Raw genomic sequence first — 21,391 nt, 5'->3', positions numbered from 1 at the left:
GCTATTGGGGTGTCCGCCTTATAGTGGACCCCCTAATACGTTGATGTCTCAATTTTCTTTTTTTAAATAAACAAAAATTTTATGAGTTGGGCTACATTAGAGAGTGAGCAAGAGAACTAAAGATACAAAGGAGTCAAAAAGTTTTGATAGATTAGGTATCTAGTTTTGCAGGTGGATTTTGTTGTTTTTCCCCTCATTTCACTGGGAGGGGATCCCCTGCTGTGCACAGCAGGTGCGGTCCCCTCACTGTACATACACTATTCATTTGTTTAATAATAAAAAAAAAATTAATAAAAAAATGAATAGTGAGGGGACCGCACCTGCTGTGCACAGCAGGGGATCCCCTCCCCATTTTGCATTTGTGGCTATGCTGTATTTTTGTTGGGTGAATTATCATGCTGTTATTTGGTCTCTTTTTTGTATTGGTCCGTCTTTGTACTACGGATCAAATTGGTCGCCTTGTTTGGCTCAAGTCTTTTTAATACAAAAAAATTATAATCCTTAATAAAATAAAAAGCAATTTAAGATGAATTCTTTGTTCCTAACTTAGTTTTTAAAAAACTTGCAAAATTGATGGTTATGATGTCTTCAGTGCTTTAGTAGATCATGAATTTGAAAAATGAAGATCTTACATATGATAATGATTTTCCCAAATACTCTCTCCGTCCCCAAAGAATATGCACTTTGGGTTCGGCACGTGTTTTAATGCAAAATTGGCAAAGTAAGAGAGAGATAGAGAGAAAAGGTAATTAAAGTATTGTCATTGGGGAATGAGTCCCACCTCATTAGAGAGAAGAATTTTCAAAATTAGAAAGTGCATATTCTTGTGGGACGGACTAAAAAGGAAATAGTGCATATTCTTGTGGGACAGAGGGAGTATAATTCAAGAATGACTTACCCCAAGGATACAAAGTTAAGTAGAATCCTAAAGGACTTAATATACATAATTATCTATAAAATACAAAACTATTCCAATGTTTAACATAAGATAAACTAGGTATGGAGAAACAAGAATCACTTACAAGGTTGAGGCAATCTACCCAAACTTCCTTAGGATCAGCTCGAGTTGTTTCATTATTCAGACGAGAGCCACGGGTTAGGAGCGATGTAAGTGTACCCATGGAAATGCTCCCCAGCTGTTGGAGTAGGCGCCGGGGAGTCATCCAGAGGCATCGCAGTCCAACATTTGTCGAAGTTCTCTGTGCAATCTTGGCCACTCACATCTGGCTTGAACTTTGGCACGAGTTCTCTCTCCTCTATCTTCTTCCAGTTGATGGTACGAAACCATTTGTGAGATTTGATCTCTTCCGCGCCCCTAGGCCCACTGCCTAACCTATTCACCGCATCCTTTTGGAGCAGCTATCGACACAAATCAGATTAGCATGCATCTCAAGAAAAGATCGTAGGGTAAGAAGAAAAAAGAGCATGTTTCTTACTCCTTTAAGTAAAGAGTGAGCTTCGCTTGTCAAGCGTGGTGGAAGCTTCAATTTTTCTTTTATGATCTTCTCCTGCAGCTTCTTCCTGTTAGCATGCACGAACGGCGGCTGAAACATTCAACAACACACACTAAACACTTCAATCAAGTGAAAAAATTGAGTACTAAAAGCCTTTTGATTTTCTATTAGTTGCCTAAATTAAGTTGGTTCTTTGTTTCAAGATATTACCTTCCCAGTTAGCATTTCATACAAAAGGATGCCAACGCTCCACCAATCAGCATTCTTGTTATGCCCTTTTGATAGCAAGATCTCAGGAGCCATATATTCGGTTGTCCCACATAGCGAGTTTGATCTGCTCGATTCACTAATCTCCTTAGACAGTCCAAAATCGGTGAGCATGATCTGCAACCGTTAAAGTAAAACAAATTACTCAAAAGCAGTCGTTTTGTCAGTTATAGGTCTATCAGGTAATATCATTGGCATACATGCCCATCAGCATCCATGAGAATGTTTTCAGGTTTTAGATCTCGATGCACAATCCTGTTCTCGTGAAGATGTGAAACTGCAGATACAATCTCAGCAGTATATACCCTTGCCTGGTCCTCACTACCCAAGAAATAGCCAAAAAACAGGAATTAAGAATATGAGATGATGATCTTTTTCCTTGTTAACACAAAGAGCAAAGATAGTACCTGAAGATCCCTTGCCTGTAGAGATGATAAAATAGATGGCCTCCATTTATAAAATCGAGTATCAAATACAGCTTAGACTTGGTCTGTGAATCACAAAAAGGTAAAAATGTAACGCGGCCAAAAGATATAAGACAGACTTTATTTTGTTGTGTCAAAGGCAATTCTCCACATTTCGACTGCATACACATTTTAGGCAACTCTGCCTTTTTTTCTCTACCCCCTTTGGGTAAGCCGTCTTTCCTCCACAAGGTTTTACTTAAGAAATGATCAAATTTTTCTTGCCAAAAGAATCAGTCCCATAAATACTAGTTGAACTCTACTCAATAAAAGGCAAGAATTAACTATTGAGCAAGCAACTAGTGTTTCTTAGGTCAGATAACAGCAAAAACTGACTTCTTTTTTCAACAAAGAAAAGGGCTAACTTAGCTAAGTGAATACAAAATCACTGTCCTCGTCTCATCAGTCACGTGATTCATAACACACAGTGAGTTGCAACATAATAGACATCTCTATTGAAATCGTAAGCTCTAGACTTCACAATGTAAAATATTCCCCTCCACAGCATGAAATTTGATCTGTGGACAATAGTTTGTAAAAAGCCACAAGCATAAATAGTAATTATTCAATTCTCTAGACATTTTGTCAGAATATATCATATGCAAAAGAAACTACCAAAATCATCCTAAAGGGTTAATTAGGATCATCTATGCTTAATAAACCATTATCCATGATTCCTTCATGCAGAGACGTGGCCGAGGGTAAAATGTTCAAGCTTGTTGACAAACATACACCACAAGTGCAAATGTCCTAATTTCTTAGCAACCATCTCAAGCTTTCCTAAACATCATGTATAATTTGTATATACATGTAAGTAATCAAGAAATAAATCATTTTAACCCTCAAAAGGCAACATAATTTTGCAAATGAATACTCAGATCTAATCCAAACTAAGGATGAGAAAGAGAGGAAGATGACCTGAAACGAATACTGCAGCTGCACAATGAAAGGGTGCACAACTTTGGTGAGAATATCCCTCTGAGCCCTCATATAATCAACATGGTTGTTCTTGATGATCGTATCCTTCTTCATCACTTTCATCGCAAAAATCCCATCTCCACCGCCACTTTTCCTCTTCATCCTAACCTGAAAAACCTTCCCAAACGCGCCCTTCCCAATCACCCTCATAATCTCAAAATCCCCCGGCCCCAATTTCTCCGCTGCCTCCTCCTCCACCCCGCCGCCATCACAGACGCTTCCGCCACCAACCCTCAAATCATCGCCGCCTGTATCGTCGGAGGAAGAATCGTCTCGGTCGAAGGTGGGGATTGATTTGGAGAGGGTGAAGCGGGGGGAGGGGCCCACGAATGAGTGGGAGCGGTGGTGTATTACTTGTGGGTCCCCCAGGAAGAGCGGGGAGGCGGAGGAAGGAGAGGGGCCGAAGATGTCGGAGAATTCGAAATTTAATGAGGGATCATCGTCGGCGGCGGAAGGGATATAGAGCTGCGTCAGCTTTGAAGCTAACAGCGCGTGCACAGTCTTTTTGTTGCTGGTGTTCATGGTGTGTTGGGAATTCGAGTTGTTGATGCACTCGATCTGTTTGTATATATGTGTGAATTAATTTCTCGAGCTTGATTGATTGATCCGAAGAAGCCAGCCAAGAGGGGCAGGCTGAGATCTCACAAAGATTACATTTTTTTACGAGGGAAAGAGAGAGATTTGCAGAAGCAAGCTCGCAAATTTTTGTTGAGGGAATTTAGGACAAGTGGTTTATGAATATTTACCTATTATTAGCACTTGTTAATTAGGCATCAATCATTTACGAATTGTGATATCTAAAATTCTTGAATATTAAACCATTATTGCCATAGAAAGAAGAGGAAAACTGTCATCATTGCAGTCAAATAGAAAAATTATAAGAAAAGAAAAGAAAAGTTTAAGAGAAATAGTGTCATTTTCAGCAGACCGTTAATTCAGGTAAATCTGTTAGTTAACCATCCTCACGCAGTTCACAGTCATCTAGAGAGAGACCGAAGAGAGACAATAGAGAGAAGAAAAGTGAGGGAGAGATCAAGATATGGGATTCTTGGGTGTTCCTGCATCCAAAAATGGCTCTTGATTCTTCCTCTTTGAAACCTTTCCATCTTTTTCCAGGCTCTACATTTTTGTTCTTCCTCGGATTTCTTGAAATCAACATTTCCGCGATAGCATTCAGTATCTACTACTATTATAGATTAAATAATTATAATTGGACTACAATTATATAATTCATGAACTTAACAATCATAGAGTGTAAATGACTTTTGACTATTCATTTATTTATTTATTTATTTATTCATTCTTTGTTTATATTCTTCATTTTGAAGAGCGTAAAAGAAATATAAGAAAAGAGAGAAACCGAAGAAGTAGAATATGCAAAGTTTTACATAAGATTTTCTGGCTTTCATCTTTAGAGCAATTCGACTGAGAATAGTTCCTGCATCGGATTGGAATACATGTGAACTTCGATAGTGATGGATTCAACCTGCAGGATTCGATCAATCGTGGAAATAAACTACAGAACAAGTAAGATTTAATTCTGCTATGTTTTACATACTCAACATACAATTTGATTATAAATCTAGATCTTATATTCATGTATGTTTTTTCGCTGCACTCATTAGATAAATACATGAATTACTAACAATATCTAGATCGAGGAGAGAACCATTTTTATTTGGAGTGAAGTTTTTTTTATGATATTGTAGTGAAGAAACACTAGGACTTTTTTTTTAGTTCCACACTCCCACATATAAGTGTTCATAATTAGCAAATTTCAGTTTGCATAGCTTCATTTTGTTTATTAAGACTTCAATATTGTTGAGTAGTGAAGGTCTAATTAAGTGTCTGCCTAGCTAATTTTAGTTTTAGTAGCCTCGTTTCTTGATATGAAAAGTGAGTAGAAGTTAATTAGTAGCCATCTTAATTTGATTCTGATCTTTCTTTCCTTTTCTAACAATTTAGAAGGCTGTATTAAGATAAAGAGGATTGCGTACAAAATACACTATTTATCATTGGGATAATTTTACTTACCCACATCAATTATACCTGACAGAAAATGTTAGTTCATAATTTTCAATTTTCACAAGAGTGATGGTCAAAAGTTGTCCTAAACATATGACTCAAATACGAATTTGGTCCAAAACATTTACTTTTTGAAAATCGGCTCCTAAACAAACGAAATTGTCGTTGGATTGGTCCTTTTCTTGACGGTTCCGTCAAAACTAATGGTCAACGCCCGATTAGTGATATTTTGACTAAATTAGTAGTATATTAATGTATAATTAACTATAAAAAATAAAATTAAAAATTAAAAAATTTAAAGAGAAATCAGAATTTCTATCTCTTCTTCTCTCCCATCTCTCTCGTCTCCATCCTTCTTCCCCAAATAAGATCATCTCTTTTGTGCCTCTAGCTTCTTCAACCAGCCGGTGTTTCGGACACCCTCCCGGATAACATTAGCTATACTGCTATATATCAGTAACTAACATCCCTAAGTTGTCTGCTCATCTCTCTTTTTACATTTGTTGGTTCAATTTCTTGATTATGCATTCTACTTTGCAGCACAGTTAAAGAAGTATTGGAAGGATCCCTCACAATCTTCTCGAATCAGTAACTGAATCGATCGCATCCAAGATCTTGAACGAGCATCCCCGGATTTCTGCTGTGTAGGAAAAGCCGCATTTGGGTATCGAGATTATCAGACGCCGAATCAGAGCTGTGAAGAACTAGAGCCTTACCGTTGCTATTGTCAATTGCAATTTGTAAACCTTTCTTATGTATTTTGTTTTTATTTTCTGCATTTCTTTTATACATTTGGTGTTTTAGCAAACACATTTGTCCTATGCAAAAACCTTTGTTTTCATTTATCAAATACATACCAAATCTTTTCCTACGCTATCCAAAGGGGATTAAATTCTTGAATGTTTTGACCTTTATAATAAGTAAACCATATTTTTACAAAGCATTCAATTCTACTGAACCTTATCTTAGCTGCGAGCCAGCCAGTTTCACGATCTTCTGCGCCGCCCCTGGAGGGGATCGAAAGCAGTCTTCAGATTCATTACAGCTCGGAAGCGTACTTAAAGAAGCTCCCAACTTTCACCAGCCGGTTTTCTTTCTTCTTTGTCGGCCTCAACTTCAATGAAGGAAGGAGATGAGAGAGACAGGAGAGAAAAGAGAGAGAAATTCTAATTTTGGAATTTCTTTTTTTTTTAATATTTTGTTTTTTTAATAATTAATTATACACTAATTTAGTCAAAATATCACTAATCGGGCGTTGGCAGTTAGTTTTGACGGAACCGTCAAGAAAAGGACCAATGTGACGACAATTTCGTTTGTTTAGGACCCGATTTTCAAAAAGTGAATGTTTTAGATCAAATTCGTATTTCAACCCTATGTTTAAGACCACTTTTGACCTTTACTGTTTTCACAATTATTAAATCATCTACGGAAAGATATCCTTGTTTACTTTAAAATAGTCAGAAAAAAAATATGGACCACTATTTCCTGAAATTACCGATATGCCCCTCATTTACTGATATACCCAACTCTCAAATCCACACACACAAGTAGCAGAAGAACTAGATAATGTCTGCTGTCTCTGCAACTGGCGTCCCAATTTCATTGCCCAAACTCACAAATCATCCTCAAATTCACACCGTAATCTCACCAAAATGCTATCATTTCTTATCCCATAAATCAATCCTCAAACCTGTAAGAAGGAAAACACCAACTCCAGTATGCAGAGCTCATTGTTCCTCAAGAATCTCAGACTCTCTCTCTAGCCACAGCCTCTTCTCCTCGTCCACCGCCTACTCCGGCGACCCTTTAGCCATAGCTTCCAAGATTGTGCACTCGCCCCCAGCTGGGAGTCTCATTCTGATCGATTTGGACCCTGCCACGGCCAAACTGGCAATAGCGTTTCTTGGGCCATTCTTGTCAGCATTTGGATTTCTGTTCATCGCGAGGATCGTGATGTCGTGGTACCCGAAGCTTCCCGTTGGCGAGTTCCCATATGTCCTCGCGTACGCGCCTACGGAGCCGTTACTGGTGCAGACAAGGAAGATCATACCACCCCTGGCTGGAGTTGATGTCACCCCTGTTGTCTGGTTTGGATTGCTCAGTTTTCTCAATGAAATCTTGGTGGGCCCACAGGGCCTCCTTGTTCTTCTATCTCAGCAGCAGGTTTAGGATTTTTGGATATTGAATGAATTCATGTGTGCTTATGTAAGTTTAGATTTATGATGTGCAAAGAGTAAAGAAAGCATTTTTGTATTTTGCATAATGATTCAACTGCCAAATTCTAATAGCTATATTGTTACAAAATGAACATTTTGGAGCTATGAATGGGAATTTCACTTGCACATGATGCATGGCAAAGCTACTGAATAAATCTATACTTAAAACTAAAACAGAAACTCAACAATAAATACACCAACGCCGTCACCTAATTGAAGTGCTGGAAATCCTCTGCTTCCTAGTCCAACCATCTCCTATCTTGAACTTGAGTGCTTTGGGAAGTGGAAGAAAGTTATGGCGGGAAGTGCTCAACATCCCTTGCGTATCTTATTCCACGAAGAAGACTCTTGGCAGTTTCCTTCTCCTGCATCAATGGCATGGGTGAGAATCATCAACATTTGAAATAAAGTTGACTGCATTATGTGTTTTTCTAATGACATGGTTGAATCTAAGAGGACTTACCGGGCCAGTGTAGTCAAGAAGACGCGTACAATAAACCTCAGCTTCATCAAACTTCTTCTGAGTTTTGCAGTGTTGGGCAAGGAACATCAGTGCTTCAACCATGTTTGGCCCTTCCCTCTCTTCATCTTCCATCCTCTCCAAATCCTTCTTGTAATAAAATGCAGCCTCTTCAGTTCTGCCGAGTTCAGAGTGAAGCTTCGCCAGCTGATGTAGGGCGATGGCTTCCCTGTCATTACAATTTGCTGCACGTTCATAACATTTAATGGCCTCCTCGAGCATATGAAGTTGTTCGGTTTCATAGCACTGAGCCATAGCTATCCACAACCGAGAGTCATTTGGCTGCAAGAACACTGACTTCTTGAAGTAATGAAGAGCATAATAGGGCATTCCCATCATCTCATAAGCTTGCCCCAATCCATACCACGCTCGGTAATCACATGAATTTATATCCACTGCACGACGGTAGGCATCAACTGCCGCAGAAGTGTTCTTCATCTCAACGTACTCGTGACCCATAAGGGTCCATGCTGACAAATAGTTCTTGTTCAATTTAAGCGCCCTTCGGAAGTACATCACAGACTTCTCGTGCTGCCCTTTCAAACTGTAATAGTTACCAATGATGCAGCAAGACTCCGGCCTGTATTTATCTGTAAGAAACACTCTGTGAGCCAGATAACTTAGGGCAGAAAAACATTCTTTTGCATATAGCACATTGGAATACATGTCCATGTCCTCGATCCTATAAGGATCGTTTCTTAAAAGTTCTTCGAATATAACTTCCACCTGTTCGAACTCCCTGAGATTATACTGAGCCTTGGCTATTTGGGCCTGGATGTAATTGCTGAAAATAAAATTTCCTTGTAAATATTCGTATTTGGCCAGGGCCTCGTTGTGCATCCGGAGTTCCTGGTAAGAACTGGCAAGGAAAAAGTCCTTCATCCAATGATTATTGAGATTAAGACTGTTCAATGCCTCAATTGTGGTGCATAACGTCTGCAGCTCAGACCAAGCACTCCAGTTCCAGGGATAGCTATTGACAGATTCCACAAACACGGACCGTGCCAGATTCTCACTTCCTTTTTCCTTAAGGACAAGGCCATATACATAAAGACCAAAAGCGTCGATTGTTCCATTTTTGTGAAGGGTTGACAATTCTCTCTGTAGTGAAAGCAGTTCGCTGTTCACAGCATCACTCTTTCCAAGAGGACCCTCGAGCTCTATCATCTCTTCTTCTCTTCGCTTTTCTCCGGCCTTCAAGATTACAAAGGTTAGAGAATTTAAACAGAACTTAACAAATATAAAAATGCTGATTTGCAGTCACATAATGCTGCCATAGGCTTACCAGAATGCACATGAGATACTTAGGCAATCATAGCCGTATTTTAACAGTGCAAATACATTGATTACCAAGTTGCAAAGCAGGAAAACCGATCTCAGAACCAAGACTGGTATTATGAAAGCTCAAAATATAATTTGTTCTGCCATGTATTTACAGCATAAGTAGAAGCAACAAGCATATAAATTTATAAAAAGGCCTAATGTTTGTAAATACTTCCTTCCATATTAAACCAATGTAGTTTTTCATAATTAATTTCAAAACCCGTTTACAAAATATTAGAGAATGGATGGGCATTCGGGAAGATAATAGAGTTCCAAAAATTACCTTTGCCCAATTGTTGCCTATAGATAAAAAGATCTTGATGTGCCCATTCATAAAAATAGAGCGTGCCTAAAGAGGAGAAGAAGACAGATATGCACATGTAGAGTAGATTTAGAACCCTTCAGTAACTAACAGTATGGGCTACCACTTTACAGTAGAACATACTTACTTCATCTAGCCTATAGAATATTTTGGTCACCACTTGCAATAATCAGTGTCTAAACTTAATCTCAGAAGTTTCAAATTCACCATGCACACTGAAGAGTAGAAAAAATAATTGTTCCAATTAAAGAACAAATAGCTAGGACGAACCAATGAGTTTTGCAATTAACAATCTCAGTGCAGCTCTATGTGCCAGTTACAGCTATTAAGTGATCATTTAATATTTATCATCCTCTTACGACAATTTTACACCATGATATGAATCAAATGAGACCATGCCGGAGCACTAACGCTCATTATATCCAAGTGCAATGAAGTTATTGCAGATAGATGGGGTACATCCAGGTCACATGGACGCATAGAATATACAGAGGCAATTTGAAAGTCACTACAATACAAGTTCTTGAAATAAATAAATTTCGAAACAGACTTGGTGCTTATATCTAAACTAACAATAAAAATTTCAGATTATAGCTCTCAGCAGATCATCATACTATCAAGTTTGCAGCAATGTTATCAAATAGCGGATATGGCGGCGCCATGGCGCTATGGCATGGCGTTCGGTGGTGGAAACGCCATAGCACCATGTCGCTGCCATAGCACCGCCATATCCGACATTTGACAACATTGCGTGTGTACTGCATTTAGGAATAGGGCATTATGCAAGAAACATGGTGGTTAGAGTGGTATATTATGCTTTATTAATTGTTTAAAGTGGTTTAGATGTTATATTTTTAATATTTTTAATTTTTGAATTATATATAAATATATAAGTATTATTTTATGTATTTAATTTTTGACTACCATATCCGCCATACTAATACGCCATAATACGCCATATCCCTGTGGCGGTTTTTAGGCAAACCGCCATAAGCCGCCACACGAGATTGATAACATTGGTTTGCAGTCATAGGTCTTGGATAATTAACAGATCTCCATCTGATTAAAAGTTAACCAGTACAATATTATATTGTCCACATGTCACTGTAGATACACTCATACACCACAATATCTCACAAGGCACAAGAAGCATGCCTATCATATCCATATTAATTAATAAGGTCAGAAGTAGTGATTCAGTTAGAGTGTTAAACATATAGCCCCTCCGTCCCTAAAGAATATGCACTTCGGGTTCGGCACGGGCTTTAATGCAAAATTGGTAAAGTAAGGGAGAGGTAGAAAGAAAAAGTAATTAAAGTGTTGTTAATGGAGAATGGGTCCCACCTCATTACATAGAAAAGGGTTTCCAAAATTAGAAAGTGCATATTCTTGTGAGGTGGATTAAAAAGGAAAGAGTGCATATTCTTGTGGGACGGAGGGAGTATGGTCCTATTATCAGCAAAATAAAAATATACTCCACATGAAAATGTCATTTTATAGACCTTTGGTCTGAAAATATGTTTCGATATCAATGTGCATAATCCAAACTTTATTACAAAAAGAGGCAAGATACTTTGTAAGTTAGAACTGTTCTCCTCTCCTCATATCCAAATTACATGGTCAGTTACAGATTTAGTCCCGTAACACGATAAAATGCATCAGAAAATCACGAATTGGCAGATGCTTCCTCATATTGCAAGTATACAGAGGCCAGATAATTTATAAGGAAACCCTCACAAACTACCATCTTATGCCTCAACTGCTGACTTAGATGTAGAAAATTCCAAATAACATATGGATGGCATCGTAGTTTAGGTTTACTATTGTCCTAACCCTCACATCTAGTGCTTATTAACTCTAAATAAACTACTAGTATTTCAGAACTAATCCATTCATGATGCAGCACTGTTTCTGCACAAAAGATGCATATCCATTATCACATTATGTTAACATGTATCGTGCCAAAAAAACGTTTGATACGGAGTGGTTTTATAGTTACAATATACACTCTACAGACCAGCAATTTGAACTAATCAATAGGAATATTACGATCTACGCAGACAAACAGAGATCACCTGAATAAAACATACCCAGCACCATCCATATACATCATTACAGGACCAAAAAAGTAATTATCAATATAGCAATGCAGCAAATCGAGAACCAACCAGATAAAGCGCATAGAAACGCAAGAAGATGGCTTTCTTGGCGGTCTGATCCCTAAGCACATGGGCTGCCCTCCTATACTCCCTGCAGTCAAAATAAGACTTGGCCAGCAAATAAAAATCACTGTCCATCCGATCATAATCGTACTCTTCAGCTGCCACAAGCGACGGCGTCATCACATATGACACTCCGGCAGAAGGGGTGGCGGAGGACTCCGCGGGGGTGGCCGTGCGGAAGCGGCGGCGGATGCTGGAGCTGCCGCGCTGGAATCTGGTGTGCGACGGCGTGTGCTTCGAGGGGTCTTGCTCTATCCCCATCAACTGCTCCGCTGCCCTTAAGAAGCAAGGAAATCTTGAAAATCAGAATTTATGACCAAAAATTTAAGGAAAATTGAAAAAGAAAAGGCGGGATTTTGAGGTAATGGCAAAGTTTCTGAAGAAGAATAGAATATGGGTCTTAGAAGGGGGTGAAATTGGCACCATTTGGCTGCGGAGTGGAGGCCACGCTCGCTGAGGTGGCGCACGGCGGCGCGGAGCTCGGTTCTGCAGGTTTCTTTGGAAGCCATAATTAACTAATTCTCATATGCTTCTCGTCGGTGGGATTGCTGATTTTAAACGTTTGCCGCTCGTTGGATTTGAACTTGCGGCGGCGGGGGGAGGTGTTCGGCGACCGCGCACCTTGGTTCAGATTTTTGAAATGCCAAACTTCAAACAACCCTACTACCACTACAATAGCCTACCAACATTCAAAATTTCAATTTCAGTATTATTTTTATTATTTTCTAATTAAATACCCTATTTAAATTTTGAAAATTTAAAATAAATAATTACTGCGGTGTACATTTTATTTGATTAAATTCGAACAACTTATTAATGGAAGTTGAATACTTACATTAACTAAATACCCAAAATTGCATAATTTAAACATGTAAATTAAATTTCAATTGTTACATTGCCCAAATTTCTTCAATTAGGTCTTGTTCGTATGTCAGTTTCTCGTGGACGGACGTCTGTTGGCATAGATAATCTTAAAAATGAGGCGGTGCACTATGAGACAGGCTTTTACGAGCTAGATCCAACATATGCTTCGCCCTAGTTAGATGTGGTTTCTCTGCCATCATCGATTAAAAATTAAACTCTTGATCTTCTATTAATAAGATAAGATACGTTTGCCAACCAACTGTGCTAAGTGATGAATTGGTAAGTGCTATATGCATGATATAGCTAAAGTTCAAATGAATTGGCCCAAAGCCCCTAGCACCCTACATGGTTCCACCACTAATCACAGCAGAAGAAATGTTTGGCATCTTTCAACAGCTTAGCTTATGGTTGAGTTATGCGACATCGGGTAGACAACAAGGAATCTTATTAACACTGTTTTTTTATGAATATGCATTCGGATCGTAGTGACTAATGTATGACATGGTCTTTCAGGGGATGGTTTTCATTTTGGCCAATTATGATAGTAGTATTAACCACATTATTTTAATGCCTTGCAAACTTTCTTCCTAGTTATATTTGACAAATTAATTCATATTCGTCCCAATGTTAGTTCTCCAAGTACCATATCGATATAGGTTTATGGAGCAACCTCTCTTCACCTTCGACTTGATGCAACAACAATGGCATGTTCGCTTTGTCGGGATCCTAAGCTCAAGAAATGAATTATGAATAGACATTGATACCGCTCATTCTAGATATTAAAACTTTTATTTTTGTTTGCTATTCCTGAAATGATTTTTTTCCATCTCAGTAAACTGTACTGTGTTTGTAGCATCCCGGAAAATTGTGACTTTTTATTTTATTTTTTTTTATTTCATGGCTTATTTTTTTCAATTAATGTGGATGTTGAATAAGAATTTCTTTTGTGGAAATTGAGTCTCTATGTGTTTGAGTTAATTATGTAAAATTAGTTATTGTGGGTTATGTGAGTTAATGTGATTAAGCTTCCAATGTGTGAATTAAGTTAAGTGTGATCATGCATATATTTCTAGCCATATTATTTGGAATTTTCGGTCCTCCTATCCATTGGAAATAATACTTTCTTTCTTGGATTTAATTAATTGCTTTGGGATATTTATCTAAATTAAATCCAAACCAAATTATCCCTATGCTATTCTACATAATTTTCGCCCATATGCCTTTCAATTACCTGTGAGATTAATTTATTTGTTACCTATTTTGTGGGAGTCTTTTCCTACAAGAAATTACCAATTTAAATCTTATTCCTATTTAATTGAGGATTTAAATATATATTTTTTAAAATACTCCCCTAGTATACGTCCCTTTTCCCTATTTTCACTCCACAATTTGTTTTATTTTTATTTTTGTTTATTTAAGTGGGGAATTAATCTTTGAATATAAAAAGGGAGAAACCCAAACCCTAGCCCCATTATTTCAACGCCTTTTTTTCTCCCTCTCCTCTCTCCCACACGTTTTTTCCTCTCTTCCTCTCCTTCTCCACCAATTCTTCACCAATCCTTTGTTCTTGCATCAATTTGGAGTTGGAAATTCAAGATTCATCGAAGAATCGCATCAATTATCTTTCCTACCGATTGTTTTTGAACAAGAAAGGTATATTTGAATTCACTTTCTCATCTTTTCCATTGAATCCTTGTTCTTGATTCCCTCATGCATATAGTGAGTGTAGGAATCATAGATCGCATAATTAATCGGTGGGAATTTATGTTTTGTATGAGGAGATTTGTGAATATGCGATTTTGAATGAATATGTGTGAAGTTTGAATGATTCATTGGTGAATGATGTGTGATTATATGAGAACATGGTTGTGAGATCTTTTTGAAGCATGATTATGTGTTGGAAGCATGAATAAATGGGTTTAGATGAATGATAGATAAACCCTAATTCGAATTTGTGAAGCATGAAAACTGTGGTGTTTGAACAGTAGATTCCGACGTGTGTTTGACCGACCAAATAATCTTATTTTGGCACGAATTTTTAACTGAGTGAAATTTGAGATGTATTCTGTGTTGTGTATAAATTTTAGCCTCCTTTGACAAAAGATTAATTTTTAATGAATTTTTGAAGTTAACTGCGCAGTTATGTCAGAATTTGTATTCTCGTCAAGTGAGTTTCGTTTTTTATTTTACCGACCTAAAGATGTGATTTTGATGTGAAATTTTAAGTGGATGATCTTTTATGTGTCTACCGTGTTGTGGTAAAATTTCAGCCCCATCGGAGGTCGGATGGATTTTTAATGATTTTTACAAAACGACTGCGCAGTTCTGCCAGATTTCTGTCATGTTAAAATAATACTTGTTGTCAAGTTTGAATGAATGACATGATGCATGTGTGATTAATGAACGTATCTTATGGAGTGGTTATGTGTTATACGTTGAGGTACACTATGGGGTGTTTCCTTATGTTGTTGAACGTTTGGGATGTGCAATTTAAGAAAACGATGAAAGGAACGATAGGACATGCATGATAAATTGTATTGATGGAAGGCTGATTGTGTTGTATTATGTGGTTATGGTGTTGACAAGGGTTGTTGTGCGTACGTGAGCATAAGGAACGAGGGTTGCTTTTGAGTTGCGTATTGTGTTGTCTAAGCAAGCGAGGTGGGCTTTCTTTTACTAAACTCTTTTACGTTTCAAACGTATGATTGTGGAGCTAAAAGGGTGGTTTAAAGTGTTATGTCATGCCGTGATTATTTTGATGTTGAGATTGTTGCCTAATGCCTAGTTCGTTTGAGCTTGCTCCGTTAGGCTATAGGGCTATGTTGAGATTGTGCTTGATGCCTAGTTTGTGAGTTCGCTCCATTAGGCTATAGGGCTATGATAAACGAATTCGGGTCTGAGTAGGGCCGCAAACCCTATCAGGCTGTGTACACAGAGGGGATCGTGAGCCGTCCTTGCTAGTCGGCCGGTCTCGTGGGCGAATAGTGTGGCCACACTTTCGTCGCACTATGGTAAGAGGATGTGATTGATTGATTGATTGATGAGAAAGTGGGGAGATTGTTTTGTCTGGCCAGAGTTTGAAATGTTTTTGTGTTCTCGTGATATTTCTTAACTACATGTAAAACTCGAGTTCACTGGTATGGAAGGCATAACTGTTATAAAATGTTTTCGGCATGAGCCCATTGAGTACAACAAGTACTCAGCCCTGCATTGTTTTTCCTATGTGCAGGTTGAGCGGGATATTGCAGCGGATGTTGAGTGAGCTTTAGGAATTCCCGGATGCGTCGTGTCTTCATACATGAGCGTCATCCTATGACTCTCATTTGATACTTATTTTTCCCCTGCCGTGTTTCGAATCGTTCTTGTTAAAGTCTTTCATTCCCCCCCCCCCACGACGTTATGACATTATTTACCTTGAGACATTAATTCGTTGTTTAACTATTCGATAGACCAAAATATTTCTTTTTGAAGTTAATTGGGTTTTCATATTCAATCTCGTCCTTTATTGTTGTCTTTCATTGCGTCCCCCTTTTCTTCCCCGCTCCTTAGTCCCTCCCATCGTCACGTTTTCCCCGTCTTCACTATCCTTAGTGAGGGCGGTCGTGACAGTGTTGTACCCATATGTATGATAATTTTATCTTAAATGGTCAAAAATGCCCTACACTTTTTCCCAAATTAATATACTAGTATTTTTAAAAGAGAAGGGGTATAATAGAAATTTTGCTTTTATTAATATTTTGTAAGAAATGAATTCCGCTCATTTCGAGTGAATAGTGCGAGCCAACACCCAATTCTTAGCGTGCATAATAGAATAACGAAAGGCAAACACTATGTTTTATCCAGATTTGGGTCGTTGCTTAACATTTATGAGAACTGGTGAACATGCCATTCGAGTTTCAATGTGATTATAGACAGGGAACCTTAAGGCTAAATAAACAATAGTTCATCAGTCCCATGGATCAGAAAGTCACTAACCAGAATATTTTGACATCTTTCACAATTTTAGCTTCATCTCTACTTAAAAAAAATTGTTCCCTACATCCCTGAAAATTTGTCACTTATTTCCATTTTTCGTTCGTCATAAAAATTTGTCACCTTTCACTTTTACCATTTTTTATAGTGGATACAACATTCCACTAACTCATTCTCACTCACATTTTATTATAAAAACTAATATATAAAAGTATGACTCACATGTCACTAACTTTTTCGATCAATTTTCTATTACATTTCTTAAAACTCATGCCGGATCAAATGATGACAAATTATAAGGGACGAAGTGATTACATTTCTTAAAACTCATGCCGGATCAAATGATGACAAATTATAAGGGACGGAGTGAGTAATATTTGAACGGATATCAAACTGGGTTTTTAGTTACTTAACATTACACTATTTTGTTTGAAACCTTAACATTATTTTATTTTTTTAATGGTTAAATGAGAATAAATTTAAAGGCCGCGTCACGAAGGATTGAGGCCAAACTCAAACCTAAGACCTTTGGCCTAAGGCATTATTAACCTTTCTACCGCTCGGCCAACTCACACGCACACCTTAATATTACATTATTGTTTTACTGTTTTGTTAATGTGTGAAAATGTGAATATGATTGCATTATTAAATTTTGAATACACTGTTCAATGCAGGCCGGTCAAATTTTAGGAGATACAATACAAGTACTAGATATACGGTGCGACTTGTATTAAAACGTAGACTCACTAATATTTTCAATCTAATTTCAAAATTCAGGGTTGCACTAATCCCCAAAGCAACCGTAATTAAATGAAATTGACTCCGGTAATGCAATCCCCATTTTACCATCAACATAAACTCAAAATACTCACATCTGCCGAGGTCAGTCTCGTAATTTAGTATCCGCAGCGGCCGGGTCTCCCAATTTCACCGTTGATGAAATTCAAACTCCCGCTTTATTTGCATGGCGGATATTCAAACTTTCAAATCCCTCTCAAATTCACTAACCCTTCCCATTCATCCCCGCCATTCCCAACACACAGATTTACCTTTTACTGCCTGTGCTTCATTCTCCAATTGTCTGTATCTGAATAGCGCAGCTATAGTTGAAGATTTAAATGGACTCGGTTAGTAAACACTCCGGAGGAGGAATGACGGAATCTGGATCTAAAGATGTACCATACTGCCGTAAACAGAAATCCCTCGGCCTTCTATGTTCCAAGTATGTGTTTGTTTCGTGATGTATGTGGGTGGACTTTCCCCATTAATGAAATCTTCTGTTTCTCCGCCAATTTTGCATCTAACAGCGTGTCTGCGTTGTAATTATGCAGTTTTTTGAGCTTGTACGATCACGATGGGGTCGAGTCAATTGGGCTCGACGATGCCGCAGCAAAATTAGGTAATTAATTTTGTTTTGGGTGTGTCAGCTTCTTTTCCCCTTTCGAAGTTCAATTTTTCCATTAAATGTTTGGATGATTTTTGCTTGTAGGAGTGGAGAGGAGGCGGATCTATGACATAGTGAATGTTTTGGAGAGCGTTGGCGTAAGAGCTTCTCAATTTTGGCGCATCTTTCATCTATGGAATTAATTTGAGAATTGGATGGACTGCGCTAAATTCCATTTTTAGCTGATTCAAATTTTATGGTTTATAGATTCTTACGAGGAAGGCGAAAAATCGATATACTTGGAAAGGATATGGGGCTATCCCAAAGGCATTGGAAAATCTAAAGGTATTTTTTTCATGTTTCTGGATTTTCGTAGCGTAATTGTTTCAATTTCAGTATCATTGTCACTAATTGCTGTTTTCGATCTCCAATTAATTTACAGAGAGAAGGTTTAAGAGATATTGTGCCTGGAGCTGATACGAGTTGCTCTGAGAAAGTACGTCTTCTTCGATTTTTATTTTTTAATTTCCTTTCTCATCGTCGTTGAAAGATTAAATTGAATGTCATCTGATTTAACCTTTCAAATTAAATTAGTCTGCTTCTCAATAAGTTTTCTTAAATTGTTTGCCATATGTTCCTCTCATCAGATTTCAGACGATGAAGAAGATGATATGTGCTCAGATTTGAACAACTTAAGTCAAAATGATAAATCGGATTCAAGTTCTGTTTTTAAACGTGAGTTTCCATTCCAATCTGATTTGGGCTTCAATTAACTTCTAACCCCTTTATCCAATCTGAAATGTCTGGAATTGAAGATTGACCTATTTCTTTCACCATATCTAGGTGATGGTAGGAAGGAAAAGTCTCTTGGGCTACTTACACAGAATTTTATTAAACTGTTCCTTTGCACTGATGTGAGTATACCTCTGTTTGTAGCTTTTTATATCATGAATATAATTACGGTTTCGTGAGCATCATGATTTATGAATATTGATTTTCTTCAATTAGATGGATATGATTTCACTCGATGAAGCTGCAAAGCTTTTGCTTGGTGACGGAAAACACACTTCGATGACTACCAGAAGTAACTTACCCAACCTTTGGTTTCACTTACTTCACCTGGCTATTTTGTTAGAATGCAAATTACAATAACACTTTTGTTAACACTGTTTGTGCAACTCTGCAGCGAAAGTCAGAAGACTGTATGACATTGCCAATGTGTTGTCCTCCATGAAATTTATTGAGAAGGTAAATTTTCTTATGGGTTGCTATTATGATTATGTAAGTATGATTTTTGATCATGATTAACGCGGAATAACTTCTTGTGGATGAAATTTTCAGACTCATCACCCTGAGACAAGGAAACCAGCTTTCAGATGGCTGGGGCTGACTGGAAAACCAGATAACACAACTGCTGATTCCGTGATTCAGAGTGATTCTAAGAAGAGGATATTTGGAACTGATCTCACTAATGCTACTACAAAGAGGCTCAGGATGGATGAAGATAGATTCACAATCTTGAAGGCACATAATCAAGTTCAAGTTAAATATGAGAAACAAAATGAGGACGAGAGGATAACTGTAGGAAAGAGTTACCAGTTTGGCCCTTTTGCACCTGCAAATGTGCCTGAGGCTGGAGATTCTCATGATGGAAAAGGCAATGAGGCTGTTGATTGGGAAAGTCTAGCCTCTTCTTACAGACCTCAATATCACAACCAAGGTACTTACAACTGCTCATTTGAAAAAATAACATGATTTTGTGACTTCAATCATTTTCTGAATATGGCCTATACATTGTTGATAGGTATAGCAGTATTTCATTATATCACACTCACACAATAATATAGCCCTACTGATTTAGAAAACATGAGTAATCCTTTTAACTGGTTTCATTCTTCGAATACTCATCAGTTCCTAGTCAAATATCCCATCAAGCTCTTGGAGTGCTATTGAGTATTTGACGGTGTCAGTGATGTTTGGTTATAAAAGAATACGGTTGTTCTCCCAGATTCTCATATGTCACTCCATCATATACTAGTTCACCTTTAGGCTTTCTTTTCACTTTCATTAGTGTTTTCACAACTGGTCATCTGGTTTTAAATGGAAGCTTTATTAAAATGTGTTGTTTACTCGCTAACTGGAAACTTGTTCTTGATGATTCAGCTTTGAAAGATCTTTTCTCACACTTTGTTGATGCATGGAAATCATGGTACTCTGAGGTTTCTGAGAAAGGTCCTATAAAACTCATGTCCTGAATCCTATTTAGTCCGTCCGTGTCTCAGAATTTGAAGTTGATTGAAGAAATGTGGAGTTTGTAGTTGATAGTAGAAACATTGAGGTACACTAGTAGACTAGGAAGTAACACAGCTCACATCATTCAATCAGTTGTAACTTGTAACGTTTGCTTTTTTTCATCTCATCCCTTCACTTTTTTTTTTCTTTGGCTTCGAATAAGCCTAATCTCTCACATATGATTAGATTAGGGTAGGGTGCACATTGGCATTACTGATCCGATTTTCCTTTTAGATTGATGAAAGAAGGTTGTTTATTCAAGTTTCTTGCTTACGTTTGTAAACTTTGTTAAGTAATATGTTGGGATTCAATACGCACAAGACTTTCACACACTCAGGTGAATCACACACACACTCACAGTTGTATGATAACTCACAACGCAGAAGAACACACACTCACACTTAGAGTATCGAAGATGGTAATCTTGGAGAGAAAACTTGAAAACTCTTTATTGATTTTCACTCTAACTACGTACATGGTTTTGAGCTATTTAAAGCTCTACAATCAAGTAGCAACTGCTACTAACAAACTACAAGAAGAATCAAGAAAGCAAGAAGAATAACTGCTACATCTCGGCTAACTAACTGCTGCACCAACGGCTAGTTTCTCTAGGCCGAACTTCCTTCTCGGTTCAAGACCGAACTGTTGCTTCTTCTTTTTCGGCTCAAGACGAACTCTATTCTTGACTCAAGACCGAACTTTCTTTTCGGCTCACAACCGAGCACTCTCTTCGGCTCACAACCGAGCTCCCTTCTCGGTTCACAAACTGAACTCCTTTCTCGGTACACAAACCGAACTCCTTTGCTTCTCGGCTCAAGACCAACTGTCTTCTCGGCTCAAAGCCGAACTCAAAGCCGAGCTCAAAGCCGAGCTTCCTTCTTCTTCTCTTCTTCTTCCAACTGAAATGAGCACTCCATTATTACAATTCTCCACCTGAGGGCTCATCTCAGTTCTCGCACAAACATTGATCAACTTCTTGCAATGATCAAACTTGTCTCTACTTAGAGATTTAGTTAGCATATCTGCCGGATTGTGCAAGGTGTTAATCTTAACCACCTTCACCCTTCCCCTTTCAATCTCATCTCTAA

General features: G+C 37.9%; 4 protein-coding genes across 5 annotated transcripts; 2 read left to right on the top strand and 2 right to left on the bottom strand.

The window, feature by feature from the left end:
- Positions 1-875: 875 nt before the first annotated feature.
- On the bottom strand, positions 876-3,925 carry LOC121761674 (serine/threonine-protein kinase AtPK1/AtPK6-like). Its single transcript, XM_042157309.1, has 6 exons — positions 3,104-3,925; positions 2,129-2,211; positions 1,922-2,042; positions 1,665-1,838; positions 1,437-1,544; positions 876-1,359 (listed from the first exon to the last, which is right to left on the bottom strand). Exons 1-6 carry the CDS (start codon positions 3,683-3,685, stop codon positions 1,075-1,077), a joined length of 1,353 nt encoding a protein of 450 aa, XP_042013243.1. The 5' UTR covers positions 3,686-3,925; the 3' UTR covers positions 876-1,074.
- A 2,818-nt stretch (positions 3,926-6,743) lies between these two features.
- On the top strand, positions 6,744-7,451 carry LOC121761675 (protein COFACTOR ASSEMBLY OF COMPLEX C SUBUNIT B CCB3, chloroplastic-like). The gene has a single exon (XM_042157310.1). It carries the CDS (start codon positions 6,755-6,757, stop codon positions 7,355-7,357), a length of 603 nt encoding a protein of 200 aa, XP_042013244.1. The 5' UTR covers positions 6,744-6,754; the 3' UTR covers positions 7,358-7,451.
- On the bottom strand, positions 7,423-12,450 carry LOC121761673 (anaphase-promoting complex subunit 8-like). Of its 2 annotated transcripts, none has more exons than XM_042157307.1 (4): positions 12,215-12,450; positions 11,738-12,068; positions 7,868-9,118; positions 7,423-7,769 (listed from the first exon to the last, which is right to left on the bottom strand). In XM_042157307.1, the coding sequence occupies exons 1-4, from the start codon at positions 12,298-12,300 to the stop codon at positions 7,698-7,700; spliced, it is 1,740 nt and encodes a 579-aa protein (XP_042013241.1). In that variant the 5' UTR covers positions 12,301-12,450; the 3' UTR covers positions 7,423-7,697. The 2 variants fall into 2 exon arrangements, with proteins under 2 accessions (XP_042013241.1, XP_042013242.1); XM_042157308.1 differs by having other exon boundaries at positions 11,738-12,063.
- A 5,159-nt stretch (positions 12,451-17,609) lies between these two features.
- On the top strand, positions 17,610-20,564 carry LOC121760982 (E2F transcription factor-like E2FE). The gene is made up of 11 exons (XM_042156562.1): positions 17,610-17,849; positions 17,959-18,026; positions 18,117-18,169; positions 18,279-18,356; positions 18,454-18,507; positions 18,659-18,746; positions 18,855-18,925; positions 19,020-19,095; positions 19,198-19,259; positions 19,353-19,731; positions 20,175-20,564. Exons 1-11 carry the CDS (start codon positions 17,746-17,748, stop codon positions 20,264-20,266), a joined length of 1,125 nt encoding a protein of 374 aa, XP_042012496.1. The 5' UTR covers positions 17,610-17,745; the 3' UTR covers positions 20,267-20,564.
- Positions 20,565-21,391: the final 827 nt, after the last annotated feature.

This window comes from Salvia splendens, chromosome 13 (assembly GCF_004379255.2).
Source record: "Salvia splendens isolate huo1 chromosome 13, SspV2, whole genome shotgun sequence".
Taxonomy (NCBI): domain Eukaryota; kingdom Viridiplantae; phylum Streptophyta; class Magnoliopsida; order Lamiales; family Lamiaceae; genus Salvia; species Salvia splendens.
This window is presented reverse-complemented; position numbering and strand designations above follow the sequence as displayed.

Coding starts and splice junctions, on each gene's coding strand:
- LOC121761675 (XM_042157310.1), top strand. CDS start 6,755: ATGTCTGCTGTCTCTGCAACTGGCGTCCCAATTTCATTGCCCAAACTC.
- LOC121760982 (XM_042156562.1), top strand. CDS start 17,746: ATGGACTCGGTTAGTAAACACTCCGGAGGAGGAATGACGGAATCTGGA. Junction 18,170..18,278: donor ATGTTTTGGAGAGCGTTGGC/GTAAGAGCTTCT, acceptor TATGGTTTATAG/ATTCTTACGAGGAAGGCGAA. Junction 19,096..19,197: donor CACTTCGATGACTACCAGAA/GTAACTTACCCA, acceptor GCAACTCTGCAG/CGAAAGTCAGAAGACTGTAT.
- LOC121761673 (XM_042157307.1), bottom strand. CDS start 12,300: ATGGCTTCCAAAGAAACCTGCAGAACCGAGCTCCGCGCCGCCGTGCGC. Junction 9,119..11,737: donor GTTTCTATGCGCTTTATCTG/GTTGGTTCTCGA, acceptor GTAATCTTGAAG/GCCGGAGAAAAGCGAAGAGA. Junction 7,770..7,867: donor TTCTTGACTACACTGGCCCG/GTAAGTCCTCTT, acceptor CCATTGATGCAG/GAGAAGGAAACTGCCAAGAG.
- LOC121761674 (XM_042157309.1), bottom strand. CDS start 3,685: ATGAACACCAGCAACAAAAAGACTGTGCACGCGCTGTTAGCTTCAAAG. Junction 1,839..1,921: donor TCATGGATGCTGATGGGCAT/GTATGCCAATGA, acceptor TAACGGTTGCAG/ATCATGCTCACCGATTTTGG. Junction 1,545..1,664: donor ATGAAATGCTAACTGGGAAG/GTAATATCTTGA, acceptor TGAATGTTTCAG/CCGCCGTTCGTGCATGCTAA.